We start from the raw sequence: 25,082 nt of genomic DNA, 5'->3' as shown, positions 1-25,082 counted from the left end.
TGCAATTGAAACAAGATATTAAGCACGTGGAAGTGTGTAGGAATTGCTGTTATGTTCTGTTCGTTAATTTGACATCACAATCACATGGGGCGAACCTTTAAGTGTATATTTTTAACACCTATCCACAGGAGGCTTTTCTAAATATAATTGCACTATAGTCTAAAACCCAATCAAGTACAAACACATATAATATATAAATGTACAGTGAGTTGTAGCCTATAGCAGGCTATATTGTTCCTTTTTGTGACGAGATTAATATCTTGCATGTTCATAATGATAACATTGTCAAGCCCCAGTGCACTCTCCTGAGAGGGTGCACTCGTGTTATCTGTTGTCGATGCATATCTACATGATGGGAAACCACTAGCTAAATTATGCATTGTGGTAGCCTATGTTTTTCTGACGTGTAGTCTAGGCACTGGCAAATTGTGTCTTGGCGGTCTCCATGCATGCAGACAACACCTATTCTAAACATGTTCACTCCCAGATCAGAGCCCACATGTGAAGTATTGTGGTAAATGGTGCATTTATATAGCTCCTTTATCCAAGGCGCTTTACATAGATTGTGCATTACATTCACCCATTCACACACACATTCATACACCGATGGTGACGGAAACCATGCAAGGCACCAACCAGCACATCCGGAGCAATTAGGGGTTCAGTGTCTTGCTTAAGGACACTTCAACACTAACTCTGGGGGAGCCCGAGTGGCCACCGCCACACATTGTTTTAACATAGTTTCATGACTAACTAAAATTAGCAATTCTAATTACTTCTCAAAATATTGAAGTTACTGATGTGTTGCTAAAACCTTTATTTTCTACATGGAACATGGACAGTGGACTAATAGCTTTACATTTTAGGAATGCAGTATTCATTATTATGTAATGTTTCTGCTCCTAGACATCCTGCACATTGTTGTGTGTAAAGAGGAGGATTCTATTAAACAGGAGAGCAGCCCCAGTCTGCTCCAGGAGAAACCAGAGCCTCTACACATTAAAGATGAACATGAGGAGCTTAAAGAGGAACAGGAGGAGCTTAAAGAGGAAAAGGAGGAGCTACTTCAAAGACCAGAGGAACCTGTTGGGTCAACGTTGACATTACTAGCAGTGAAAGGTGAAGAAGAAAATGTTGATTCTGAAGGAGAAGACATATCTTACCACTGCTCTGAAGTTGAAGTTGAACTCGAATCTGACACTGAAGTCACTGAAGACAGTGATGATTGGGGGGAGACCAGTGAGGACGATGATGACGAACGATGTGACAAGTGTTTCAGTGGCTCGGGTCCCTTGAGGACACGCCAGCGTATCGACACTAGAGAGAAACCTTTCCACTGTAAACATTGTGACAAGAGTTTCACTAGGTCAGATTCTCTGAAGATACACCAGCGTGTCCACACTGGGGAAAAAAAATTTCCACTGTAAACATTGTGACAAGAGTTTCAGGGAGTCTGGTACCCTGAAATCACACCAGCGTATCCACACCGGTGAAAAACATTTTAACTGTTCACAGTGTGACAAGAGTTTCCTTCATTCATCTCACCTGAAGGCACACAAGCGTATCCACACTGGAGAAAGACCATTCCAGTGTAAACATTGTGACAAGAGTTTCACTCAGTCAGGTCACCTGAAGGCACACAAGCGTATCCACACTGGAGAAAGACCATTCCAGTGTGAACACTGTGACAAGAGTTTCATTCAGTCATATGACCTGAAGATACATCAGCATATCCACACTGGAGACAGACCATTCCAGTGTGAACATTGTGACAAGAGTTTCATTAAATCCTTTAACCTGAAGAGACACCTGCATATCCACACTGGAGAAAAACCTTTCCATTGTAATCATTGTGACAAGAGTTTCAGGAGGTTAAATGCACTGCATTCACATCAGCGTGTCCACACTGGAGAAAACACATTTAACTGTAAACATTGTGACAAGAGTTTCATGGATTCAAGTAACCTGAACACACACTTGCATATCCACACTGGAGAAAAACCTTTCCATTGTAAATATTGTGACAAGAGTTTCAGTCTGATCAGTACTCTGCAGACACACCTGCGTGGCCACACTGGAGAAAAACCTTTCCATTGTCAACATTGTGGCAAGACTTTCAGTCAGTCAAATTCCCTGAAGAAACACCAGTGTCTCCACAATGGAGAAAACGTAACTGACTGAAAGTCAGTTAAGTGCTCTGAATATACATCAGTGCATTAACACCACGGGGGAGTTGAACCCAGAACCTTCTAGCTGTGAGTCGACAGTACTACCGATTGGGCCACTGTTCCCCCTATAACAATCAATTTTAAGTGATAATGACAATCATCTTCGGTGATTATCTTTTTTGGTTAGAGGATGCCATTGCAGTGTATTGCAAATTATGTTTGGTGTTATAATTATGCTATAAATTACCATGGGCAAACCATGTGAATTGTATGAGGTAGAACAGTTTGTCTGGACTTTTACAGTTTCTATGGTATATGTCATTAATCTGCTGTGTAATACATTGCCAACGGGGCAGTATTACTAATGTTTTACTTATCAGTTGCCTATCAGTTGTGTATCACACAGTAGTTGAATGCTTGTCAAATATGTATTAGACTTTATCAATAAAAGTGTAAAATGGGCAGTAGATCTCGGCAAAGACCAATTACAATATAAATGTATTCAATACAATACAATTTAAGAGTAAAGGAGCAACATGATCAGTACAATGTATGTAAATGAGAATAATACAAATAATGTTTTAAATGGGAAAATACCATTAATTAAGCTAGATTATATGTGATGTATTCATATGTGACTCTTCATGATACAGACACAGTCATGGCGGCAAGACTAAAGGTCCTTGAAGACTGGACATGTTTTTCGGAAAACCGGCAGAAAGACACTGCTAAAAATCCTAGTAAAACGCACCAGTGTGCAGGGTCCTTAACACTCTAGCCGCTAGCATTTATTGAAAAATTAGGATCTAATTAACGCCAGCATTTTTTCCATTTGAGCTCTTATTTTGAAAAGCCACATTTCCGGTCACACAAGCAGTAGACATAAACTTGGAAGCTGAACGGAGCTGAACAGGCCTTGTTTATAATATAAATCCAAACCGGGGCACTGGAACGCTCCACATCGTCGGCTCTGCCGTCAAATAAACACTGTTTTGACCAAAATGCCATCTGCGACAAGGAATACAGGCGATTGAAAGAAACAGATATAATGGATTATTATTGCGACGACGATCTAAGATGGGCGATCCAGTGCTGTGCTAACAACATAGCTAGCTAACCGGCTAACGTAAGTAGCATTATGGCTAGATCGATCGAATGCACTATAAAAGCGCAATTGGCATTTACTGTTCAGGAGAGGAGAAAAACTGACTTTTCTTTTTATCCAAAATGAGTTAATAGCACAGGGCAGACTCTTCAAATACTAGAGCATGTCTGAAATAAATGTCAGTGCTGAAATCAACATGTAAATATGAAATGAATGCTTAAACATGCAGCTATAGGTGTAATGTTAGAGACCACATAAGTGAACCTTTCAAGCCTGTTTTCTCAACCTGCTGTTTTCTGTAAGACATTACTCTATAAGCCATATCTCCAAAGCTGGTGGGTCAAACTGAACAACCAATATGTCCATTTGAAGCTATGATTCCCTGCTTTCATATGCCATGAAAAAATAAATAAAGACTTACTGTTTGTCAAGTTTGGTCACATGACTCATGACTAGTGGGGCGACTGTGGCTCAAGAGGTAGAGCAGGTCGTCCAATGATCCATGGGTCGGCGGTTCGAATCCCGGCTCCTCCTGTCTACATGTCGAAGTGCCCTTGGGCATGACACTGAACCCCAAATTGCTCCCGATGTGCTGGTTGGTACCTTGCATGGCTTCCGCAGCAATCGGTGTATGAATGTGTGTTTGAATGGGTGAGTGTAATGCACAATCTATGTAAAGCGCCTTGGATAAAGGCGCTATATAAATGCACCATTTAGTATTAAATGACTAGTACTTATTGACTAGTATTAAAATGTTATTGTCTTTTTGTGTCCAATGTAGTTATGTTAACAGTTCATAAAGTTAACATAACTATAACTAAATGTATTTGATGTGTGTGTGTGTGTGTGTGTGTGTGTGTGTGTGTGTGTGTGTGTGTGTGTGTGTGTGTGTGTGTGTGTGTGTGTGTGTGTGTGTGTGTGTGTGTGTGTGTGTGGTGTCCAACATCTTAACCACTAGACCAAAGGGATATCCCTCTGGACCAGGGAGATATTAGACTGTTGAGGCCATCAGGCAGAGGCTCTGAGCCACTCTGCTATATATATATATATATATATATAACACAAAAAGGACAAACTTCCGTCAGATACTAAATGAGAAAAAGAGGTTGTGCATCATCAGTGGTTTTCAGTGGAGTGCTAAACCCAACTCTAGTATACATCAAAAATCAAACACAGTAGTAAGATGGAAATTCTCCGTCAGTTCCCATAATCGGTTCTAGTGAGCAGAAAGAATCAATAATAAGCAGACTTGGCAACCTGACTGTAGAAAGTAACAGTACAGTAAAGAACTTGGGGGTCATTACTGATTCTGAATTGAATTTTAATTCACACATGAATCATGTTACCAACATTGCCTTTGTAGTATATTGCCCAAACTTATACACGTAGGTGCTCAAATTATGCATGCAGCTTCCTAAATGGAGACCCACCGTCAAAGGCCACCGGTCCCCCTGGGAGGGAGAACAGGACTTAGGACTGTGTGTCTTAAGATGTTTTCTATTCCCAACAAGTCATAAATGCACATATAGAAACACCTGGATTGCATCCACATCACAATGTTATGTTATGCCATGTATTTCACATTGCATGGTAATGCGTTGTTGTTTGGATGTAGGTTTACATATTCCATGTATAAAAGTAAAGCCATGTCCTGAAGACGTGGGGCTTGGCTTTGAGTGGCCAATAGTGCGAGGCCAGAGTTAACAGGTCATATGGTTCCCATGGAAAATGTATCAATGGATGTGACTACCATCGTAATATATTCTATTATCTTGAGGCCGTCCTTAGTTACGTCCTTGGTTACGTATTGTTAATGGTAGCACACACACCACATGCATTTTAGTGCATGTGCGTGCACTTGCCCATGTATATAAATTGTCATGTTTCCTCCGGACTGGGCTTCTTCTTGTTAGGAGGTAGCCGACTTCAGGTCTGAGAGGTTTCTGGTTAGAGATGCTTCTTGTCAGAGATACTTTCAGAATGTAGCATACTGAAGTCATGATTTGGTATCCATTGATGTCCTTGGAATAAACTCTAAATTAGAAAGAAAGGACACTGCCTGGACCTTCTCTTGTTATACAACCTGCCTGGTATATATCCACCTATTATCAACACGCAATAGACTACAAATCTTTTCACCTTAGAAACTCTCGGCCTGATTACTGCAATGCACTTATCTGGACTGACAAAGAAAACAGCTGACAGATTACAATTTAATGCGGCAGCCAGAGTTTTAACTAAAACTAAGATGATTACTCCAGTTTTAGCTTCACTGCATTGGCTTCCGGTTGTTTTTAGGATTGATTTTAAAATGATTTTACTTGTTTATAAAGCTCTCAATGGTCTCGCACCTTCGTACCTACATGTCTACCTGCCTATATATGTCCCAAACCGCCCCTAAGGTCTTCCACTGCTGGCCTGCTCGCTGTGCCTAAAAAAAATGGCAACTAAAAAACACGGTGAAGCAGCTTTCTGCTTCTACGGGCCGACGGCGTGGAACAAACTCCAACTATACCTTCGACAGGCAGCCTCTGTAGACATTTATAAAGCACAGCTCAAGACCTACTTCTACACTCTTGCTTTTAGTTGATCTTTTAAATTCATTGTTATTCATGTCTGCACTGTATTGCATTACTGCTATTATTTTCATGTTTTATGCTTGCTTTTCTTTTCTTTTTTTCTCCATTGCTCTGTAAAGCACTTTGAGCAGCATTTCATGTCATGAAAGGTGCTATACAAATAAACTTTATTATTATTCTTATGAATGAATGAATGAATGAATGAATGAATGCATGAATGAATGGTTAATTTGGATCTTATGCCATTGGAACATGACAAGAAGAGTCAGGTATTGAACTTATTTGACATGATCGAAAAGGTATAGATGGAAGCTGGTAGCTTATTAATGCCTATCCTTATTACATTGTTATGTTATAACTAAGAAAATTGGAAATAAAACAAAAACAAATGTTTATAGTGAAGAAAGGGTCAACTGATGTCAAGACTATTTGTGCGGTATATGTAGGTCGACAAACTGCCATCACTGGAGGGAGAAATGAGGGAGAAAAATCGTTAACATTTCATGGCTACTCTAAAAAATACAAATAAAGGAAGAATATGATATGATATTGATTTGGAGTCATATCACCTGCTGTTTCTGTAATGATATAGTAGCACAAAGGACCTGTAGCGATGACTTTTAAAACAACACAATTACTCCAATGATAATGAACACAGACACTGTTTATTTGAAATGGTCACGTTGATATCACATTTGTAGCTAATTTGAAAGTTAAGACGGGCTTATCACATATATTGATCCAAAACATTTTTGACCTGCAGCTAAAGGGTCTTTCCCTATGCATGAGTCATCAGATGCCACTTCAGATCGTCACTTCGACTGAAGCTTTGATCACAAACTGTACAAGTCAAGTTTTGTTCAGCTGTATGAGTCTCCATGTGCCTCTTTAGAACATTACCTTGAGTGAATCTTTTATCACAAACTGTGCAAGGATAGGGTTTCTCCCCAGTATGAGTCCTCATGTGTGTTTTCAGATGGCCTGAGTGATTACAGTCTTTGCCACAAACCATACACGTATAAAGCTTTTCCCCCGTATGAATCGTCATGTGTAATTTTAGATTATTTTTTAGGCCAAAGCCTTTACCACAAACCGTACAAATATAGGGCTTTTCCCCTGTGTGGACTATCATGTGTGTTTTTAGGTGACCCAATTGACTACAGCGTTTGCCACAGACTGTACACATAAAGGGCTTTTCCCCTGTGTGAATCATTGTGTGTTTATTTAGAGCCCCCTTGTGGCTAAAACATTTGTCACAGATTGTACACCTAAAGGGTTTTAACCCTGTATGAATCGGTTTGTGTTGTTTAAGACCTTCCCTCTGATTAAATATTTTGCCACACTCTATACAAGCGAACACTCTCTTCTGTGCGTGACTGTTCTGGTTCTCCCCTGCATGAAGCATTGGGTGTTCTATCAGTGTGTGTTTTTTTAGCCAGCCCTTTTGAATAAAGCCTTTGTCACACAATGTACACGGAAAGGATTTTAACCCTGTATGGATCTTTGTGTGTTGCTCCAGATCTGCTTCCTGGTTGAACATTTTGCCGCACTCTGTACAAGTAAACATGTTCTCCTCTGCGTGAGATGTTTTCAGGACGTCCTGGGACAACTCGGCGGCCAAAGCAAATCTTTGTCCTTGCAGAAGTTGTGTCTTGTGTGATGTCGGCGTGTTTAAATCTGACAGACCTTCCCCGGTCTTCTCCCACTCGTCTCTGTCTTCAGTGTCGGATCCAGAACGGTGTGAGGAGAGGAGCTGGTCGTCACTAGTTGCTCGTGATGCTCTGCAGTCCTCTACATCAGCTTGTGTTTTCATGTGTTGAGTGGAGGTGCCGGCTAGAGGCTGTGTCTCTCTGTTTCCATCATCACATTCACTTTTCACTGAAAACGTTGACCCATCAGCCTCCTCTGGTCTTGGAAGTAGTTCCTCCTGTTCCTCTTTAATCTGTGGATGCTCTGGTTCCTCCTGGACCGGACTGGACCTACTCTGCTGCGGTTCAAGGGGAACATCTTTATACGCTGGGAGGTGCAGGGACTCTAGAAGGAAGAGAACACAAGATAAATTCAAGAAATGTTTGAACTTTACTTTACTTTTGGTACTTTAAGTACATTTTACAAGAGGCATTTATCAGATGCTCAAACTCAAAGTCGTACGATTAGACCCGGCCGGGGATCGAACCGGCCGGGGATCGAACCCCGGCCTCCCAGTTTCAGGCCGGACACTCTAACCACAAGGCTGGTCTGGTCAATTCAGAGCGACTTACATTAAGCAAGAACAAAAACATGGCGATACATCATATACATACAAATAGTTATCATGAATCATACATAAGCTAAGAACGTAACAGTGGAATATCTTATATAATGAAACTGCATATATACTGTATAGTGCTATGTCTACATACAATGATATCTAAGGAACATAAGTTGAGCCTTTGCGGCAAGTGCTACGGGCCACGATGGAGTCTGAAGAGGTGGGTTTTCAGACTACGGCGGAAGATTGGGAATGAATGAATGAATGATTGGGAGTGAGTCTGCAGTTCTGATTGTAATGGGAAGTTCATTCCGTTCCATTTTGTCAATACTTTTGTACTACCGGACTTCTGCTTATATAACAGAGTGTGTCTACATTGCAGTATTTATACTTTCATGTAAGTAAGAAGATCACACTCGTGTGAAGTGAGCGGCACTCATCATACTGTACACCAGTGGTTCCCAAACGTTTTCATGATTCATTAATCATTAATTAATTCATTAATGTGTGAATTTTAATTCACACATTAATCATGTTACCAAGATTGCCTTTTTTCACCTTAGAAATATTGCACGAATCAGAGCCTATTTGTCAATGGACGATGCAAAAACGCTGACCCACGCCTTTGATTTTTTTCTCGGCTTGATTACTGCAATGCACTTTTCTGGACTGCCAAAGAAGACAGCTGACAGATTACAACTTGTCCAAAATGCAGCAGCCAGAGTTTTAACTAAAACTAAGATGAGAGAACATATTACTCCAGTTTTAGCTTCACTGCATTGGCTTCCGGTTGTTTTTAGGATTGTAATGGGAGTTTTAGAATGCCAACTACCGTGCCAAATATATGCATTATTGTGTATTTATCTTCCTTCCATTAAGACCCTTTGCTCACCAATGTGCTCAGTCTAATTCATGCAGCTGTCAATCTAACAGCTGACCGCACTTCTCCATGCTTACTATCACTATGTCAGCGAATGTGTACTTGTGTAACTATTTGTGTGTAGCCCTTATCTTTAGCACAGACCCTTATATGACCATTCAGTATAGCATCTCTGTTAAAACAAGACTATAAGAACTGTTTGAGAATGGGGTTGGGGAGGCTTGCGCCCGGAGGGGCTGCTGGAACAGGCAAGGAGGCCTGTTCCTCACTCTCTGTATATTGTTTCTCTGCTGAATCTTCTTAATAAATTCTCAATACTTCACACTGAAGAACTTTGTCATTCCTTCATCTTTGGACGATTATTTAATCGATAACATATGGCGACGAGGATGGGATGAATGCTTTGCTGTAATCAACAGCAAACACTTCATTTTAAAGAACTCAAAGATGAAGGGATTTCTCCAGATGGACAAAGACGAGACGACCACAGAAGCAAGCTATGCAGAATCAACAAGAACTGATCATCAACTCTACAAGACTCTACAAGATTGAGCAAGTCTACAAGATTGAAACCTCACAGATTGACAATAATTCTGTGATGACTGCAAGGACTCATTTCAACAGCCAGTGATGATTAGCAGAGATATGCTTTTCACCAGCAATGTCTGCTACACCATGACACAAGAACCTACAAGCTTCAAGTGCCTACAGAGGAGCCATGAGAGCAGCAGCACCAAAATGGTCAATGCTGTCACCATGCACCAACGGAGGTGACAAAATCGACACCATGAATGACACCAAGAGACTTTGCCACAGCAAGAGACCAAGCCACAGATACACATGCACACACTCATGTGGGAGCCATTGGACACTGGAACCACCAGCCCAATGGAGATTGCTGGAAGACACATTAACCAAATAGACTTGTGGGTCAACTGAAAACGGAGAGAAAGGACAAAACTATTTACCTACGAATAGTGAGATCTGCAAAAAATCTAGTGAGCTTACGTAAATCATAGTTCCTGTCTCTTCAATGTGTTTCATGTGATATGTTTGATACCTATCTGTATCTAAACACTGCACCATGTGAGGAAAAAATTCCATGTGGGGAGTAATTATTTTTATTTCCATGAAGTGAATTTCCTGAGTGATGACAATTCCATTTAGCAAATTCCACGTGATGATATATAAAAATAAAATAGTAATAGATAGCTGTATCAACATGTACTTGCTTTAATGTTTATTAATTTGTCATTCTATAAATCTCCTGTGGCATATAAATTAATATTTTATCATTAATTTACAAAAACAAAACACTGTGGATTGTAATGGGAGTTTTAGAATGCCAACTACCGTGCCAAATATATGCATTATTGTGTATTTATCTTCCTTCCAATAAGTCCCTTTGCTCACCAATGTGCTCAGTCTAATTCATGCAGCTGTCAATCTAACAGCTGACCGCACTTCTCCATGCTTACTATCACTATGTCAGCGAATGTGTACTTGTGTAACTATTTGTGTGTAGCCCTTATCTTTAGCACAGACCCTTATATGACCATTCAGTATAGCATCTCTGTTAAAACAAGACTATAAGAACTGTTTGAGAATGGGGTTGGGGAGGCTTGCGCCCGGAGATGCTGCTGGAACAGGCAAGGAGGCCTGTTCCTCACTCTCTGTATATTGTTTCTCTGCTGAATCTTCTTAATAAATTCTCAATACTTCACCCTGAAGAACTTTGTCATTCCTTCATCTTTGGACGATTATTTAATCGATAACATATGGCGACGAGGATGGGATGAATGCTTTGCTGTAATCAACAGCAAACACTTCATTTTAAAGAACTCAAAGATGAAGGGATTTCTCCAGATGGACAAAGACGAGACGACCACAGAAGCAAGCTATGCAGAATCAACAAGAACTGATCATCAACTCTACAAGACTCTACAAGATTGAGCAAGTCTACAAGATTGAAACCTCACAGATTGACAATAATTCTGTGATGACTGCAAGGACTCATTTCAACAGCCAGTGATGATTAGCAGAGATATGCTTTTCACCAGCAATGTCTGCTACACCATGACACAAGAACCTACAAGCTTCAAGTGCCTACAGAGGAGCCATGAGAGCAGCAGCACCAAAATGGTCAATGCTGTCACCATGCACCAACGGAGGTGACAAAATCGACACCATGAATGACACCAAGAGACTTTGCCACAGCAAGAGACCAAGCCACAGATACACATGCACACACTCATGTGGGAGCCATTGGACACTGGAACCACCAGCCCAATGGAGATTGCTGGAAGACACATTAACCAAATAGACTTGTGGGTCAACTGAAAACGGAGAGAAAGGACAAAACTATTTACCTACGAATAGTGAGATCTGCAAAAAATCTAGTGAGCTTACGTAAATCATAGTTCCTGTCTCTTCAATGTGTTTCATGTGATATGTTTGATACCTATCTGTATCTAAACACTGCACCATGTGAGGAAAAAATTCCATGTGGGGAGTAATTATTTGTATTTCCATGAAGTGAATTTCCTGAGTGATGACAATTCCATTTAGCAAATTCCACGTGATGATATATAAAAATAAAATAGTAATAGATAGCTGTATCAACATGTACTTGCTTTAATGTTTATTAATTTGTCATTCTATAAATCTCCTGTGGCATATAAATTAATATTTTATCATTAATTTACAAAAACAAAACACTGTGGATTGTAATGGGAGTTTTAGAATGCCAACTACCGTGCCAAATATATGCATTATTGTGTATTTATCTTCCTTCCATTAAGTCCCTTTGCTCACCAATGTGCTCTGTCTAATTCATGCAGCTGTCAATCTAACAGCTGACCGCACTTCTCCATGCTTACTATCACTATGTCAGCGAATGTGTACTTGTGTAACTATTTGTGTGTAGCCCTTATCTTTAGCACAGACCCTTATATGACCATTCAGTATAGCATCTCTGTTAAAACAAGACTATAAGAACTGTTTGAGAATGGGGTTGGGGAGGCTTGCGCCCGGAGATGCTGCTGGAACAGGCAAGGAGGCCTGTTCCTCACTCTCTGTATATTGTTTCTCTGCTGAATCTTCTTAATAAATTCTCAATACTTCACCCTGAAGAACTTTGTCATTCCTTCATCTTTGGACGATTATTTAATCGACAACAGGATTGATTTTAAAATGATTTGTTTATAAAGCTCTCAATGGTCTCGCACCTTCCTACCTACATGACTGCCTGCCTAAATATGTCCCAAACTGCCCCCTAAGGTCTTCCACTGCTGGCCTGCTCGCTGTGCCTAAAAATGGCAACTAAAAAACACAGTGAAGCGGCTTTCTGCTTCTGCGGGCCGATGGCGTGGAACAAACCCCCACTACCTTTGACAGGCATGCTCTGTAGACATATTTAAAGCACAGCTCAAGACCTACTTGTATTATTATAGTGAAGAAAGGGTCAACTGATGTCAAGACTGTTTGTGCAGTAGGTCGACAAACTGCCATCACTGGAGGGAGAAATGAGGGAGAAGATCCTTAACATTTCATGGCTACTCTCAAAAATAAAAGTAAAGGAAGAACATTTTCAAATAATTGTGATATTGATTTGGAGTCATATCACCTGCTGTTTCTGTAACGATATAGTAGCACAAAGGACCTGTAGCAATGACTTTTAACACAATTTTTCAACACAATTACTCCAATGATAATGAACACAGACACTGTTTATTTGAAATGGTCATGTTGATATCACATTTGTCACATTTGTAGCTAATTTGAGAGTTAAGAAAAGATAAGACAGGGGGGTGGGCTTATTACATATATTGATCCAAAACCTTTTTGACCTGCAGCTAAAGGGTCTTTCCCTCTGCATGAGTCATCAGATGCACCTTCAGATCGTCACTTCGACTGAAGCTTTGATCACAAACTGTACAAGTAAAGTTTTGTTCGGATGTATGAGTCTCCATGTGCCTCTTTAGAACATTACCTTGAGTGAATCTTTTATCACAAACTGTGCAAGGATAGGGTTTCTCCCCAGTATGAGTCCTCATGTGTGTTTTCAGATGGCCTGAGTGATTACAGTCTTTGCCACAAACCATACACGTATAAAGCTTTTCCCCCGTATGAATCGTCATGTGTAATTTTAGATTATTTGTTTGGCCAAAGCCTTTACCACAAACCGTACAAATATAGGGCTTTTCCCCTGTGTGGATCATCATGTGTGTTTTTAGGTGACCCAAGCGACTACAGCATTTGCCACAGACTGTACACATAAAGGGCTTTTCCCCTGTGTGAATCATTGTGTGTTTATTTAGAGCCCCCTTGTGGCTAAAACATTTGTCACAGATTGTACACCTAAAGGGTTTTAACCCTGTATGAATCTTTTTGTGTTGTTTAAGATTTGCCCTCAGATTAAATATTTTGCCACACTCTATACAAGCGAACACTCTCTTCTGTGCGTGACTCTTCTGTTTCTCCCCTGCATGAAGCATTGGGTGTTTTATCAGTGTGTGTTTTTTTAGACCGCCCTTTTGGCTAAAGCCTTTGTCACACAATGTACACGGAAAGGATTTTAACCCTGTATGTATCTTTGTGTGTTGCTCCAGATCTGCTTCCTGGTTGAACATTTTGCCGCACTCTGTACAAGTAAACATGTTTTCCTCTGCGTGAGATGTTTTCAGGACGTCCTGGGACAACTCGGCGGCCAAAGCAAATCTTTGTCCTTGCACAAGTTGTGTCTTGTGTGATGTCGGCGTGTTTAAATCTGACGGACCTTCCCCGGTCTTCTCCCACTCGTCTCTGTCTTCAGTGTCGGATCCAGAACGGTGTGAGGAGAGGAGCTGGTCGTCACTAGTTGCTCGTGATGCTCTGCAGTCCTCTACATCAGCTTGTGTTTTCATGTGTTGAGTGGAGGTCCCGGCTAGAGGCTCTGTCTCTCTGTTTCCATCATCACATTCACTTTTCACTGCTAGCAGTGTAAACGTTGACCCATCAACCACCTCTGGTCTTGGAAGTAGTTCCTCCTGTTCCTCTTTAATCTGTGGATGCTCTGGTTCCTCCTGGACCGGACTGGACCTCCTCCGCTTCTGTTCAAGGGGAACATCTTTATAAGCTGGGAGGTGCAGGGACTCTAGACGGAAGAGAACACGAGATGAATTCATGAAATGTTTGAACTTTACTTTACTTTAGGTACTTTAAGTATATTTTACAATTTCAATTATACAATTTAGGCATTTATCAGACTTATTCTAGCTAGGCGGGAAATTGACATGATAGTTCAGTTGGTGATAAAAGCATGAAATTTGGCACAGATGACCTTCATATGACCCTAATTGGGGTCAACCTCGGGCCACGCAGAATTCCACCATTTTTCAAGATGGCCGCCAGTTTGCAATTGGACCTATACGTTTTGGACTATATCACTTTGCTAGGGCTGTAAATCTTTGATTTTACCATCATTTTGATATAAGAGAATATCTTCTGGAGGTATTTCTACCAAGTAAGATCAAAATAACTTCAGGTTTCAATATGGCAGCATGTTTTCCAATATGGCTGCCAATAAACTGCACAAATGTACATCTGCTCATGGTTAATCCACAGTTGGTGATACAAGAATGGCATTTGGCACAGATCACCATGAGCATATTATCTTACATCAAAATGAGGGGAAATCAAAATATTTACAGCCCCAGCAAAGTGATATAGTCCAAAACGTATATCCAGTTGCAGCCATTTTTTAAACTCGCGGGCCACCTTGAAAATTTTGAAATTCTGCGTGGCCCGAGGTTGATTATCGATTAGGGTCATATGAAGGTCATCTGTGCCGAATTTCATGCTTTTATCACCAACTGAACTATCATGTATTGAAAACAGCAATTTCCCGCCTAGCTATTCTTAAAGTCAAAGTCGTACGATTAGTCACACTTACTTCATGTAAGTAAGAAGATCACACTTGTGTGAAGTGAGGGGCGCTCATCATACATCATCATCCCAAACGTTTTCATGTCAATGACCCCCAGATTGACGCTCATTAGCCTGCGGACCCCCATTTGAAGAGATATATCAGGGACTCCCATAAGATAATATTTGTATGGCTCGCCTCTAGCAGTGATTCTCAACCTGTCTCAATTTCAAGGACGCCCAGTTTAACACTTAGGCTACTAGCATTTATTGAAAAATTAGGATCTAATTCACGCCAGCATTTTTTTTAATTTGAGCTCTTATTTTGAAAAGCCACCATTTCCGCTCCACAAACAGTAGTCCTAAGTTAGGAGTTTTCACACAGCCAGGCAGGCCTTTACAATGTGAGTCCAGGCCAGAGCTCCGGAGAGCTCTAGATCATCAGCTCTGTGCCGTCAAAAAAACGCTGTTTTGACCAAAAATGCCATCTGGGACAAGGAATAGGAGATACAGGCGATTGAAAGAAATGGATAGAATGGATTCTTATTGCGACGACGATCTAAGATGGGCGATCCAGTGCTGTGCTAACAACACAGCTAGCTAACCGGCTAACGTGAGTAGCATTTTGGCTCGAGCAATCGAACGCGCTATAAAAGCTCAATTGCAGAAGGCCGTCGGCAATGGCGTTAAGCGTCAGTATCAAAATGAGGCTTCAATTGACTTTAATCGTCGGCAATGGCGCGCTAAGTGTTAACATGCATTAGTGCAGGACCCCCATTTAATGGCATTTATATATATGGGACCCTCTGGGATATTGCTAAAAGCTATGTTAATTTAATAGTGTACAAATGGAACTAAATGGACCCGTTAGTGTCCATTTGAGTTACAAACCCATTAGGGTCCATTTGGTTCCAGACTATCATTTAGCTGGCGACCCCCCGGAACTCCATCAAGGACCCATGGGGGGTCGCCGGACCCCACTTTGGGAACCACTGCTGTACACATCACATGCCGTGCTCAGCCAATCAGCTGAGCACATTCTGTGCTCGTACACACAAGGCTGTTCATAGGAGGGGCTAGCGCACGCCCCTCAAAGATGTGAGTACTTTTTCATAGTTGTGTGTATAAGATCTTTTGGGTTTTTTCCGATGGCGCTCGACGCTAACATCGTCTTTTTAAGTCTTTTTAAAATATTGTTATTGATTCAGAATGGAATGGTCACGCTGATATCCACCGTCTAGCAGCGTCCCCGTTGCTAGGCAACACGTGGCTCGGCCTATGTGCCGACTAGGTAACCTTAAGATATGTAGACTCCTAGGTAACCCTGACCAAGATGGCCGCTGCCATAGACTCCTAGATGCCCTGACCAAGATGGACGCTGACATAGACTCCTAGATGCCCTGACCAAGATGGCCGCTGCCATAGACTCCTAGATAACCCTGACCAAGATGGACGCTGCCATAGACTCCTAGATGCCCTGACCAAGATGGACGCTGACATAGACTCCTAGATGCCCTGACCAAGATGGACGCTGACATAGACTCCTAGATGCCCTGACCAAGATGGCCGCTGCCATAGACTCCTAGATAACCCTGACCAAGATGGCCGCTGCCATAGACTCCTAGATGCCCTGACCAAGATGGACGCTGACATAGACTCTTAGATGCCCTGACCAAGATGGCCGCTGCCATAGACTCCTTGACATAGATATATATAAGAAAGCTAGATGGCTCACCCACGCTCTGGCCAATGGAGAGCGACGTTGCTACTTGGCGGCCCTCTTACCTCGGGGCAGCATAACATTGTGTCTATGGGACATATACTTTTAAATAACCATAACTTGCTCAATTTTCAACAGATTTTCAAACGGTTTGGTTTGTTATAAACGTCAGAGACGTCCGCATATTTATACGCTTTTATACGACGTTCATAAAAAAAACTAAATTAAGCAGATAAGCATCCTGAATCATAGCCACGTTGACAACGTTTGTAATAAATCAACCCGTTTGTAAATCCGTCAAGATTGGAGGGAGTTATGAGTATTTTTGTTTGAGCTGCCATTGGACATACTGTACTGTAGCCCCAAAGTAAGATGGCCGCCGGGTGAACTACGTCAGAGACCCCGCCTTGAGCCATCTAGCCTTTATATATATCTATGCTCCTAGATGCCCTGACCAAGATGGCCACTGCTATAGACTCTTAGATGCCCTGACCAAGATGGCCACTGCTATAGACTCTTAGATGCCCTGACCAAGATGGCCGCTGCCATAGACTCCTAGATGCCCTGACCAAGATGGCCGCTGCCATAGACTCCTAGATGCCCTGACCAAGATGGCTGCTGCCATAGACTCCTAGATGCCCTGACCAAGATGGCCGCTGCCATAGACACGCTTTTTTCTCTGAATCCTTTCTCAGATGAGGTGTTTGACCAACGTCCACGTTAGCGGCTCGTTGCTAAATCATCGCTACCTCGCTTTTGAAATGATACTCGGCCACATTAGCTTTAGGCGATTTTGCTTCCGGAGTTGTTGTTTTTTTTGGGGGGGGGGTTCAAAATAAAGGACCCTGCTGCATCCGGTGGCAGATATAAGTTGCAGCGCCGGGTTCAATGCCTTCAGAGACCTCTACAGAAGCCTCCGTATGTCTTTCTATCATTCCTCGATTCTGAGCCTTCTGCGAGACCGGACCAACCACCAATCTGGTCTGAGCCTTCAGAGAGGCTAACTGTCTACGCACGTGAGCTGCAACTGGCCGCGGCCCTCATCAAGTCACCTTTCGCGCAATGTGACCCTTGCTCCAAAATTAGTTTGACACCCCTGGGCTAAACCAACCACCAATCTGCTCATGGGGAGCAGACAGGGGAGGGGATTCAGTGTCAGTTGCTCAAGGACATTTCGACACCCAGCCAGGAGGAGCCGGCATGGCTCAGGAGGTAATAGCGAGCGCGTAGATGCACCTTCCTACTTCTTAAGGGACCATGGGTGAGGAGTGATGGGACATCCAGTCTGAGCCGGCAGACTATAGCTGCCTTCGGCGCAGACCTTCATAAATATCACTTCACACTGCAGTCCCTGACGGGCTCCGTGACGGTTGAGGAGTCAGTGTAGGGTGGAGAGCGCCGCCGCTGTGTTCATGTTCCTCTCGTTCTCCAGGATGTGCACCAGCTGCTGCACGGAGGGCAGGAGGCCCGACCGCAGTTTGGACCACACCAGCACGTCGTCCAGCGTGATCTCAAAGGCTCCCGTCGACAACAGCTGGCCTTCTATCACGTTGCCAAGGAGGAACACCATGGCACAGGCATACGTCTTGTTCTCCTGGCCCCAGGCCCAGACCCCGCCTCCCGCCACGCCGAGGAGGAGGACGAACGGGTCCCTGCCGGCGAGGATCAGGCCGATCAGCAGCAGCTTGCACGCAGACAGGAAGGAGGCGGCGTTTTGGTAGATGGGCGGAGGGGGGTAGTTGTCGCCCTCGATGCGGATGTCTGGGTACCGCCGGGTCAGGGCCTGCGCGTACTCCTCGAACACCCGCCTGTACCCTCAGGAGATGCAGAACTGAAACCTGAGCAGGGGTCCCGCGGTGGTCTCAAACGGCACCGTTGTCTTCTTCGGCCCGCTGAGTTCGGCAGCTGCCGTGGAGTACGGCAGCAGACGCCCCAGGAACAGGAGTAAGAACGCTAACCACCTATTCATCGTCATTAGATCTCTGTTTGCTTCCCACTCTGCACTGCACTCTGCACTGCTTAGGATGAGATGAATGTTATATATGGAGATCCCCAAACTCTCGTACGCTGATTGGTTGAAACACTTGACCGTATATGGAGATCTCTGAACTCTCCTAAGCTGATTGGTTTAAACACTTGCCCGTTTTTAGCCCAAGGAGTGTTTTTTTGTGGAAAACTAATGCTTGGAATGGATTCAGAATCACGAAACCCCCCTAGTTTGACACGTCACATGCTACTTAAAGCCCACTTTATCAAATGTGCACACAATTTACAATTTACAATTTAGGCATTTAGCTCTTAATCCAGAGCGACTTACATTAAGCAATAACAAAAGCATGGCATACATCACATATATAAAAAGTAGTTATCATGAATCATGCGTAAACTAAGAACGTAACAGTGGAGTATCTATGTTAACTATACATACTATACTATATAATATATTATACATGTGTACTATAAAGTGCTATGACTACATAAAGTGCAATTCTAGAGCTGTCTACGTAACAAGCTATAAGTCTGTTTAAAATACTATCTAAGTCTACATAATGTGCTATCTAAGGGGCTAGGCTAGGGCAAGTGCGAGAAGCAAGCTGAAAACTCGATCGATCTGAGTACGGACTCATTATCTGCTAAGTGTGAACATGTTCGTACCTAAAGCTTTACACCAAAAAACGGTTTAGCCAAAAAAAAATCACCTTTTGACCATTGGCCCGGTTGCTAGGCAACGCCTACGTCACCCCCAGCACCAGGACTTTTGCACACGGCCCCCATTCTATTATATGCCTCATATCTCTGAAACTACGAGCGCTGTCCTTGGTGATCGTCATCCATGCGAGGTTCGGATGTGATTTGTGATGTTCTACTGCCTTGCATTGCCAACGGTCAAACGGTTCATGAGCTATGCACGTTCAAAGTTTGCATTTTCAATTGAGTGCTATAGCGCCACCCTTTGGCCAATGGTCATGAGCTTCGCATAGTCACCGTTTGGCATGGCCCTCTACCAGATTCCCGTTTTGTTTCGCGAAAACCGACTGCACGGTTCAGCCAGAACTGCTATTTTTGGCGGAAGAAGAAGGAGGAGAAGAAAAAAACCACAAAAACAATAAGTGACCAAAGTCACTTTGTGACTTCTTGGTCCCTTAATCATGTTTGTTTAAGAAAAGGGTGCTAATGTTTGTTTAAGTCCTCAAAACAAACATTTTGAGATGCAGTGCTTCCATGCAGGAGAACGACATTCCGTTCCGCTGCACGTGACGTCCTTTTGTATACCGTAGACCGCACGACAAAACCTGCCTGGGGAGGACACGCTTCATGCCGATGGAGGTGAGAAACATGCAGCCCCATTGTTAGAACACCCACACACCCAGTGACATCACTGGGTTGGGTTACTAACTCATTGGTGTGTGTGTGTGTGTGTGTGTGTGTGTGTGTGTGTGTGTGTGTGTGTGTGTGTGTGTGTGTGTGTGTGTGTGTGTGTGTGTGTGTGTGTGTGTGTGTGTGTGTGTGTGTGTGTGTGTGTGAGAGAGTGATTAGACCAGAGCCAGCCATTCATTCCCACAGAAGCCTGTGATTAAATCAGTGGTTCCAAAAGTGTGGTCCGGGGACCCCCAGGGGTCCTTGAGGGAGTTCCAGGGGACCCCCAGGGGTCCTTGAGGGAGTTCCAGGGGACCCCCAGGGGTCATTGAGGGAGTTCCAGGGGACCCCCAGGGGTCCTTGAGGGAGTTCCAGGGGACCCCCAGGGGTCCTTGAGGGAGTTCCAGGGGACCCCCAGGGGTCATTGAGGGAGTTCCAGGGGACCCCCAGGGGTCCTTGAGGGAGTTCCAGGGGACCCCCAGGGGTCCTTGAGGGAGTTCCAGGGGACCCCCAGGGGTCATTGAGGGAGTTCCAGGGGACCCCCAGGGGTCCTTGAGGGAGTTCCAGGGGACCCCCAGGGGTCCTTGAGGGAGTTCCAGGGGATCCCCAGCTAAATGATAGTTTACCCTATAACGGGTCCATTTGGTTCCATTTGTACACTCTTAGAATTAAATTAACGTTGATTTTACAATATAAATTGGGGTCCCAGAGATCATTATAGATGGTTCCGTATAGCCTAATGCATGTCACACTGGGGGTCATCATTGAGAATCACTGCTAGAGCCGTAAAACCTTCTCTTATGAGGGGTTCTCTGGTTCTCTGGTTCTCTTATGAGGGGTTCTCTGGTTCTCTGGTTCTCTTATGAGGGGTTCTCTGGTTCTCTGGTTCTCTTATGAGGGGTTCTCTGGTTCTCTTATGAGGGGTTCTCTGGTTCTCTTATGAGGGGTTCTCTGGTTCTCTGGTTCTCTTATGAGGGGTTCTCTGGCATATGTTTTCAAACGGATATGTGTCAATTTGGGGGTCCTTGACATGAAATAGTTTGGGAACCACTGGATGTGTGTGTGTGTGTGTGTGTGTGTGTGTGTGTGTGTGTGTGTGTGTGTGTGTGTGTGTGTGTGTGTGCGTGTGTGTGTGTGTGCGTGCGTGCGTGCGTGCGTGCGTGCGTGCGTGCGTGCGTGCGTGCGTGCGTGCGTGCGTGCGTGCGTGCGTGCGTGCGTGCGTGCGTGCGTGCGTGCGTGCGTGCGTGCGTGCGTGCGTGCGTGCGTGCGTGCGTAAACAGTGCTCTAGTCAGCTTTGATCAGCAGCCTGCACGGGGAACAAGCTATACTTCTGAGAGAGATATCTTACACACACACACACACACACACACACACACACACACACACACACACACACACACACACACACACACACACACACACACGCAATGTTGTTGATGATGATGCGTGAGTGCTTGTCAACAACACATCAGAACATCGTGTTCTGATGACGTTCAACATCCCCAGTAGATTTGGGCTGACATCTCATTGTGTGTAGTTAGTGATGCAGGGACATCATGACGTCCATCAGTGGGTTGTTATGTAATAAGGTGCATATTGAATGATATAGCTGAGTCATGAATGATATATATAAGTCATTATATAATGCTTTATAATGTGTTTACTGTGATTATTGTTATAAGCATCAATGGCATTATTGAGTTCTTATAACTATAATTAATTATACAGTGTTATGAGCATTTTTGAGTGGTGTAAACCACTCCTACAACTGGCTTTTGTGTGCAGAAAAAAATGAGCATGGTTGCTATGTTCAAAATAATTTCTGACGTAATTAAATCACACCCGGGTGAACTGGATGACCGTAGCAACCATGGTCATTTTCTCTGCACAGAAAAAGCCAGTTGTGAAATCACATCCGGGTGTGATTTCATTACGTCAGATCAGAGCTGATCAGGCTACATAATACCTTACCTTATTTCATTACGTCAGACATTACGTCAGACCACAGCTGATCATGCTATATAAAACCTTACACCACTCAGTTCACACGGGTGTGATTTTTTAATACATTATAGGCCTAAGTATTTGAGTCACTGTCGCAACTAAAAACCTGGTGTTAGAGGCAATGTACGGCGTCTACTTGCATGTCTCTCTGACATAAAATAATTGAATTTCCTTAAACTGAATGATTCTAAATCAGAAATTATCATTTTCGGTCCTCCACACTCCACCCTCACATTCCACTCTGAACTCTGCACTCTATCTACAAACATCACACACTCAGCCCGCAACCTGTGTGTTTTCTTTGACCCTGACATCTCCTTTAACACCCAAGTCACCAAAGTTGTCCAGTCCTGCTACTACCAGATTAGGAACATTGCTTAAATAAAATAATTTTTGTCACATGCAGACCTAGAAACCGTTATCCTCACGACTAGATTATTGCAACTCTGTCTATTCCGGTATGAGCAAAAAGAAATATAGCACGTCTCCAGATGGTGCAGAACTCTGCGGCACACTTACTCACTAACACACAAAAACGTGAGCATATCACATCACCAATCCTGGCTACACTGGCTCCCTGTAAGCTACAGAATCGATTTCAAGATTTTATTGATCACTTTCAAAGCCCTACATGGACTAGCCCCCAGCTACATCACGGACATGCTAAAACCCCACAGGCCGGTGTGCAGCCTCAGATCTGCAGATATAGGGCCCTTCTAGTTCCACCCATAACACACCTTGTCACCCGAGGTGACCGGGCTTTTGCGGCCCGCGCACCATCGCTCTGGAATGCCCTCCCCTTCATGGCTCTCAGGCAAGCGGAGACAGTGCCCGCTTTTAAACATCTTTTAAAAACACACCTGTATGTCAAGTGCTTTTCCTAATTCAGTTTTACATGTATGTGTGTATATGTGTGTATAGGCCTATGTATATGTATACATATATATGTATATGTGTATGTATATATTTATTAATTTTTTCCTTGTTTTGATGTGATTCTATGCTTTGTTATTTCTGATATTCTTGATGTTGTTTTTGATTGTTGTTTCTAACCTGTCCGTAAAGCACTTTGTAACTTTATGTTTGGAAAGGTGCTACTTTATATACATACAATTCATTCATTCATTCAAGTATGTTTATACCGCATCATAGACATGGGATGCCTATAGCTGACATAAACATGTCATATGTATGACATTTTTCCCCCTAGTGCAGTGGTTCTCAACCAGTGGTCCGGGGACCACCAGTGGTCATTGAGGGGGTTACAGGTGGTCCCCCTGCTATGGGATGGGGAGTCTATTTGGTTTCATTTTATGCTCTCAAGAGTTAAATCATTGTTAAACATTTGTATTACTTAATTTACAAGAAGTCTACACAATTAGAGAATGTAGAAGAATTGTTATTTTGATCAACGTTTGCCTGTTATCTCTCCTAATGGTACCAACATCAATACAGCATGGAATATAGTGGACAAAATCTTATCCAGCGACAACAAAATATTCTTTAGTTTTGGGTCTGAGAGGCTAAATGTCATCAAATGGTGGTCAGACAGTGACTCAAATGCTGATTAAATAATGGCATGAAAAAAGGTTGCAAACCACTAGTGTATTGATTTGTAACTTTAAAATAACAACACACCTGCTCTCACGTGCAGTTTGATCCGCGGTAGAATGACGTCCAGAAGCTTGGCTTGTCTCTCCAGAAGACTCTCCAGGGTCTCTATCTCTCTCTGGAAGAGGCTGCACAGGAGCTCTCCCACTGCACTGAGGCGCTCCAACACAAACACCCTGACATTACAACAAACATCACTTTGACGATGGTGATTCCCCAAAACGCACGTTGCTAAGATCTCCTCTCCCACCGCCCTCAGGTGTTCCTGTATCGACAGCCGTATAGTATCTATGTCACACAGTTTCACTCGTTCCTGATGAGACATTTTGCTTTTTCTCTCTACTACAAACAACTGCTGATATTTGTTCCTCTGACTGTCTCCACCGTGCGTAAAACACTCCACAATCTGACTGACTGTCTCCACCGTGCATAAAACACTCCACACTGACTGATGTTCCCACCGTGCGTAAAACACTTCACAATCTGACTGACTGTCTCCACCGTGCGTAAAACACTCCACACTCTGACTGACTGTCAGTCTGTCACGCTGCACGCACTTATGTCAGACTCAATGGATAGAGCATTGCAGTGGGCGTGGTTTTCTGTTTTCTGTTTTCTGTTTCTGATTGATTGAAATATGTATTAACAGTTTGCAGAATTACAGAACATTTCAGCACAAACTCAATACAAAGACTGTTAACTGTGAGTGGACGACCCAATAAAGTATTACACTTGTTTACAAGAGGGTCCACCATGTTCAATTCATCAAAACATTTAGAGACATACAAATAGACACTTCTATATACACAGAAAATAACTGGAATTCATCATAAGATTTTATTTATGGGGGCCAAAAATCCTTTGATTCTGTGAAGAAAGAAAATGAAAACCGCTATTAAACAAAGGGTATTTATTAAGTGTAGTATTATAATATAATTAATTCAAATGTAACGATAATCCATATATTTTAGACTCTACCACTGGGATGGAAAAAAACGGGGGTGATGTTGAATTTAAAACACGGTTTGACTCAAACTACTACCTTTAGTTACTATAGCAACACGTGGTGTAAGAGGCGAGATTAATAAATGACTAAATAAGGGCATTATTTTCCATTTTAAAAGACCAAGTCTCTAAAATAAAGAACAAAATAAGAAACGTTTCATCCCTTTAAAAAAAAGGGCAGGATCCATTTAGGCAGAAAAAACCCATAGCCCGTCAGGAACATGCTGCGAGTGCGAACGCTGTGGTTGGTCCGTTCGGTCGCCCTAAACAACGAACCACCCAATCACAGCCCCCAGTCAGAAGCGAGAGCGAATCTCCGGGCTATGGGATGTCAGACTCCCTTGTGTGACTGTGGGGGGAAAAGGGGTAGGGAAAAGAGCAGATCTACAGGCTCACAACGCGCCGCAGCTGCGACGCGTTGTGAGCTTGTAGATCTGCTCTTTTCAGTGCATTGCCACAGAGTCAAACTAGGTCAGAGGTTGATTGAAGTTTGTAGGA

General features: G+C 43.0%; 1 protein-coding gene and 1 pseudogene across 2 annotated transcripts; both read right to left on the bottom strand.

Annotated features, from left to right (window-relative positions):
- Positions 1-1,887: 1,887 nt before the first annotated feature.
- Positions 1,888-23,977, bottom strand: LOC306925199 (uncharacterized protein; the record flags this gene model as incomplete). Its single annotated transcript, XM_079503890.1, has 4 exons — positions 23,607-23,977; positions 13,947-14,117; positions 7,211-7,886; positions 1,888-1,906 (listed from the first exon to the last, which is right to left on the bottom strand). The coding sequence occupies exons 1-4, from the start codon at positions 23,902-23,904 to the stop codon at positions 1,888-1,890; spliced, it is 1,164 nt and encodes a 387-aa protein (XP_079360016.1). The 5' UTR covers positions 23,905-23,977.
- Positions 17,986-18,576, bottom strand: LOC306924385 (thioredoxin reductase-like selenoprotein T1a; annotated as a pseudogene). The gene has a single exon. The product of its transcript is annotated as a thioredoxin reductase-like selenoprotein T1a (transcript).
- Positions 23,978-25,082: the final 1,105 nt, after the last annotated feature.

This window comes from Electrona antarctica, assembly GCF_951216825.1.
Source record: "Electrona antarctica genome assembly, chromosome: 6".
In the NCBI taxonomy this organism is placed as follows: Eukaryota; Metazoa; Chordata; class Actinopteri; order Myctophiformes; family Myctophidae; genus Electrona; species Electrona antarctica.
This window is presented reverse-complemented; position numbering and strand designations above follow the sequence as displayed.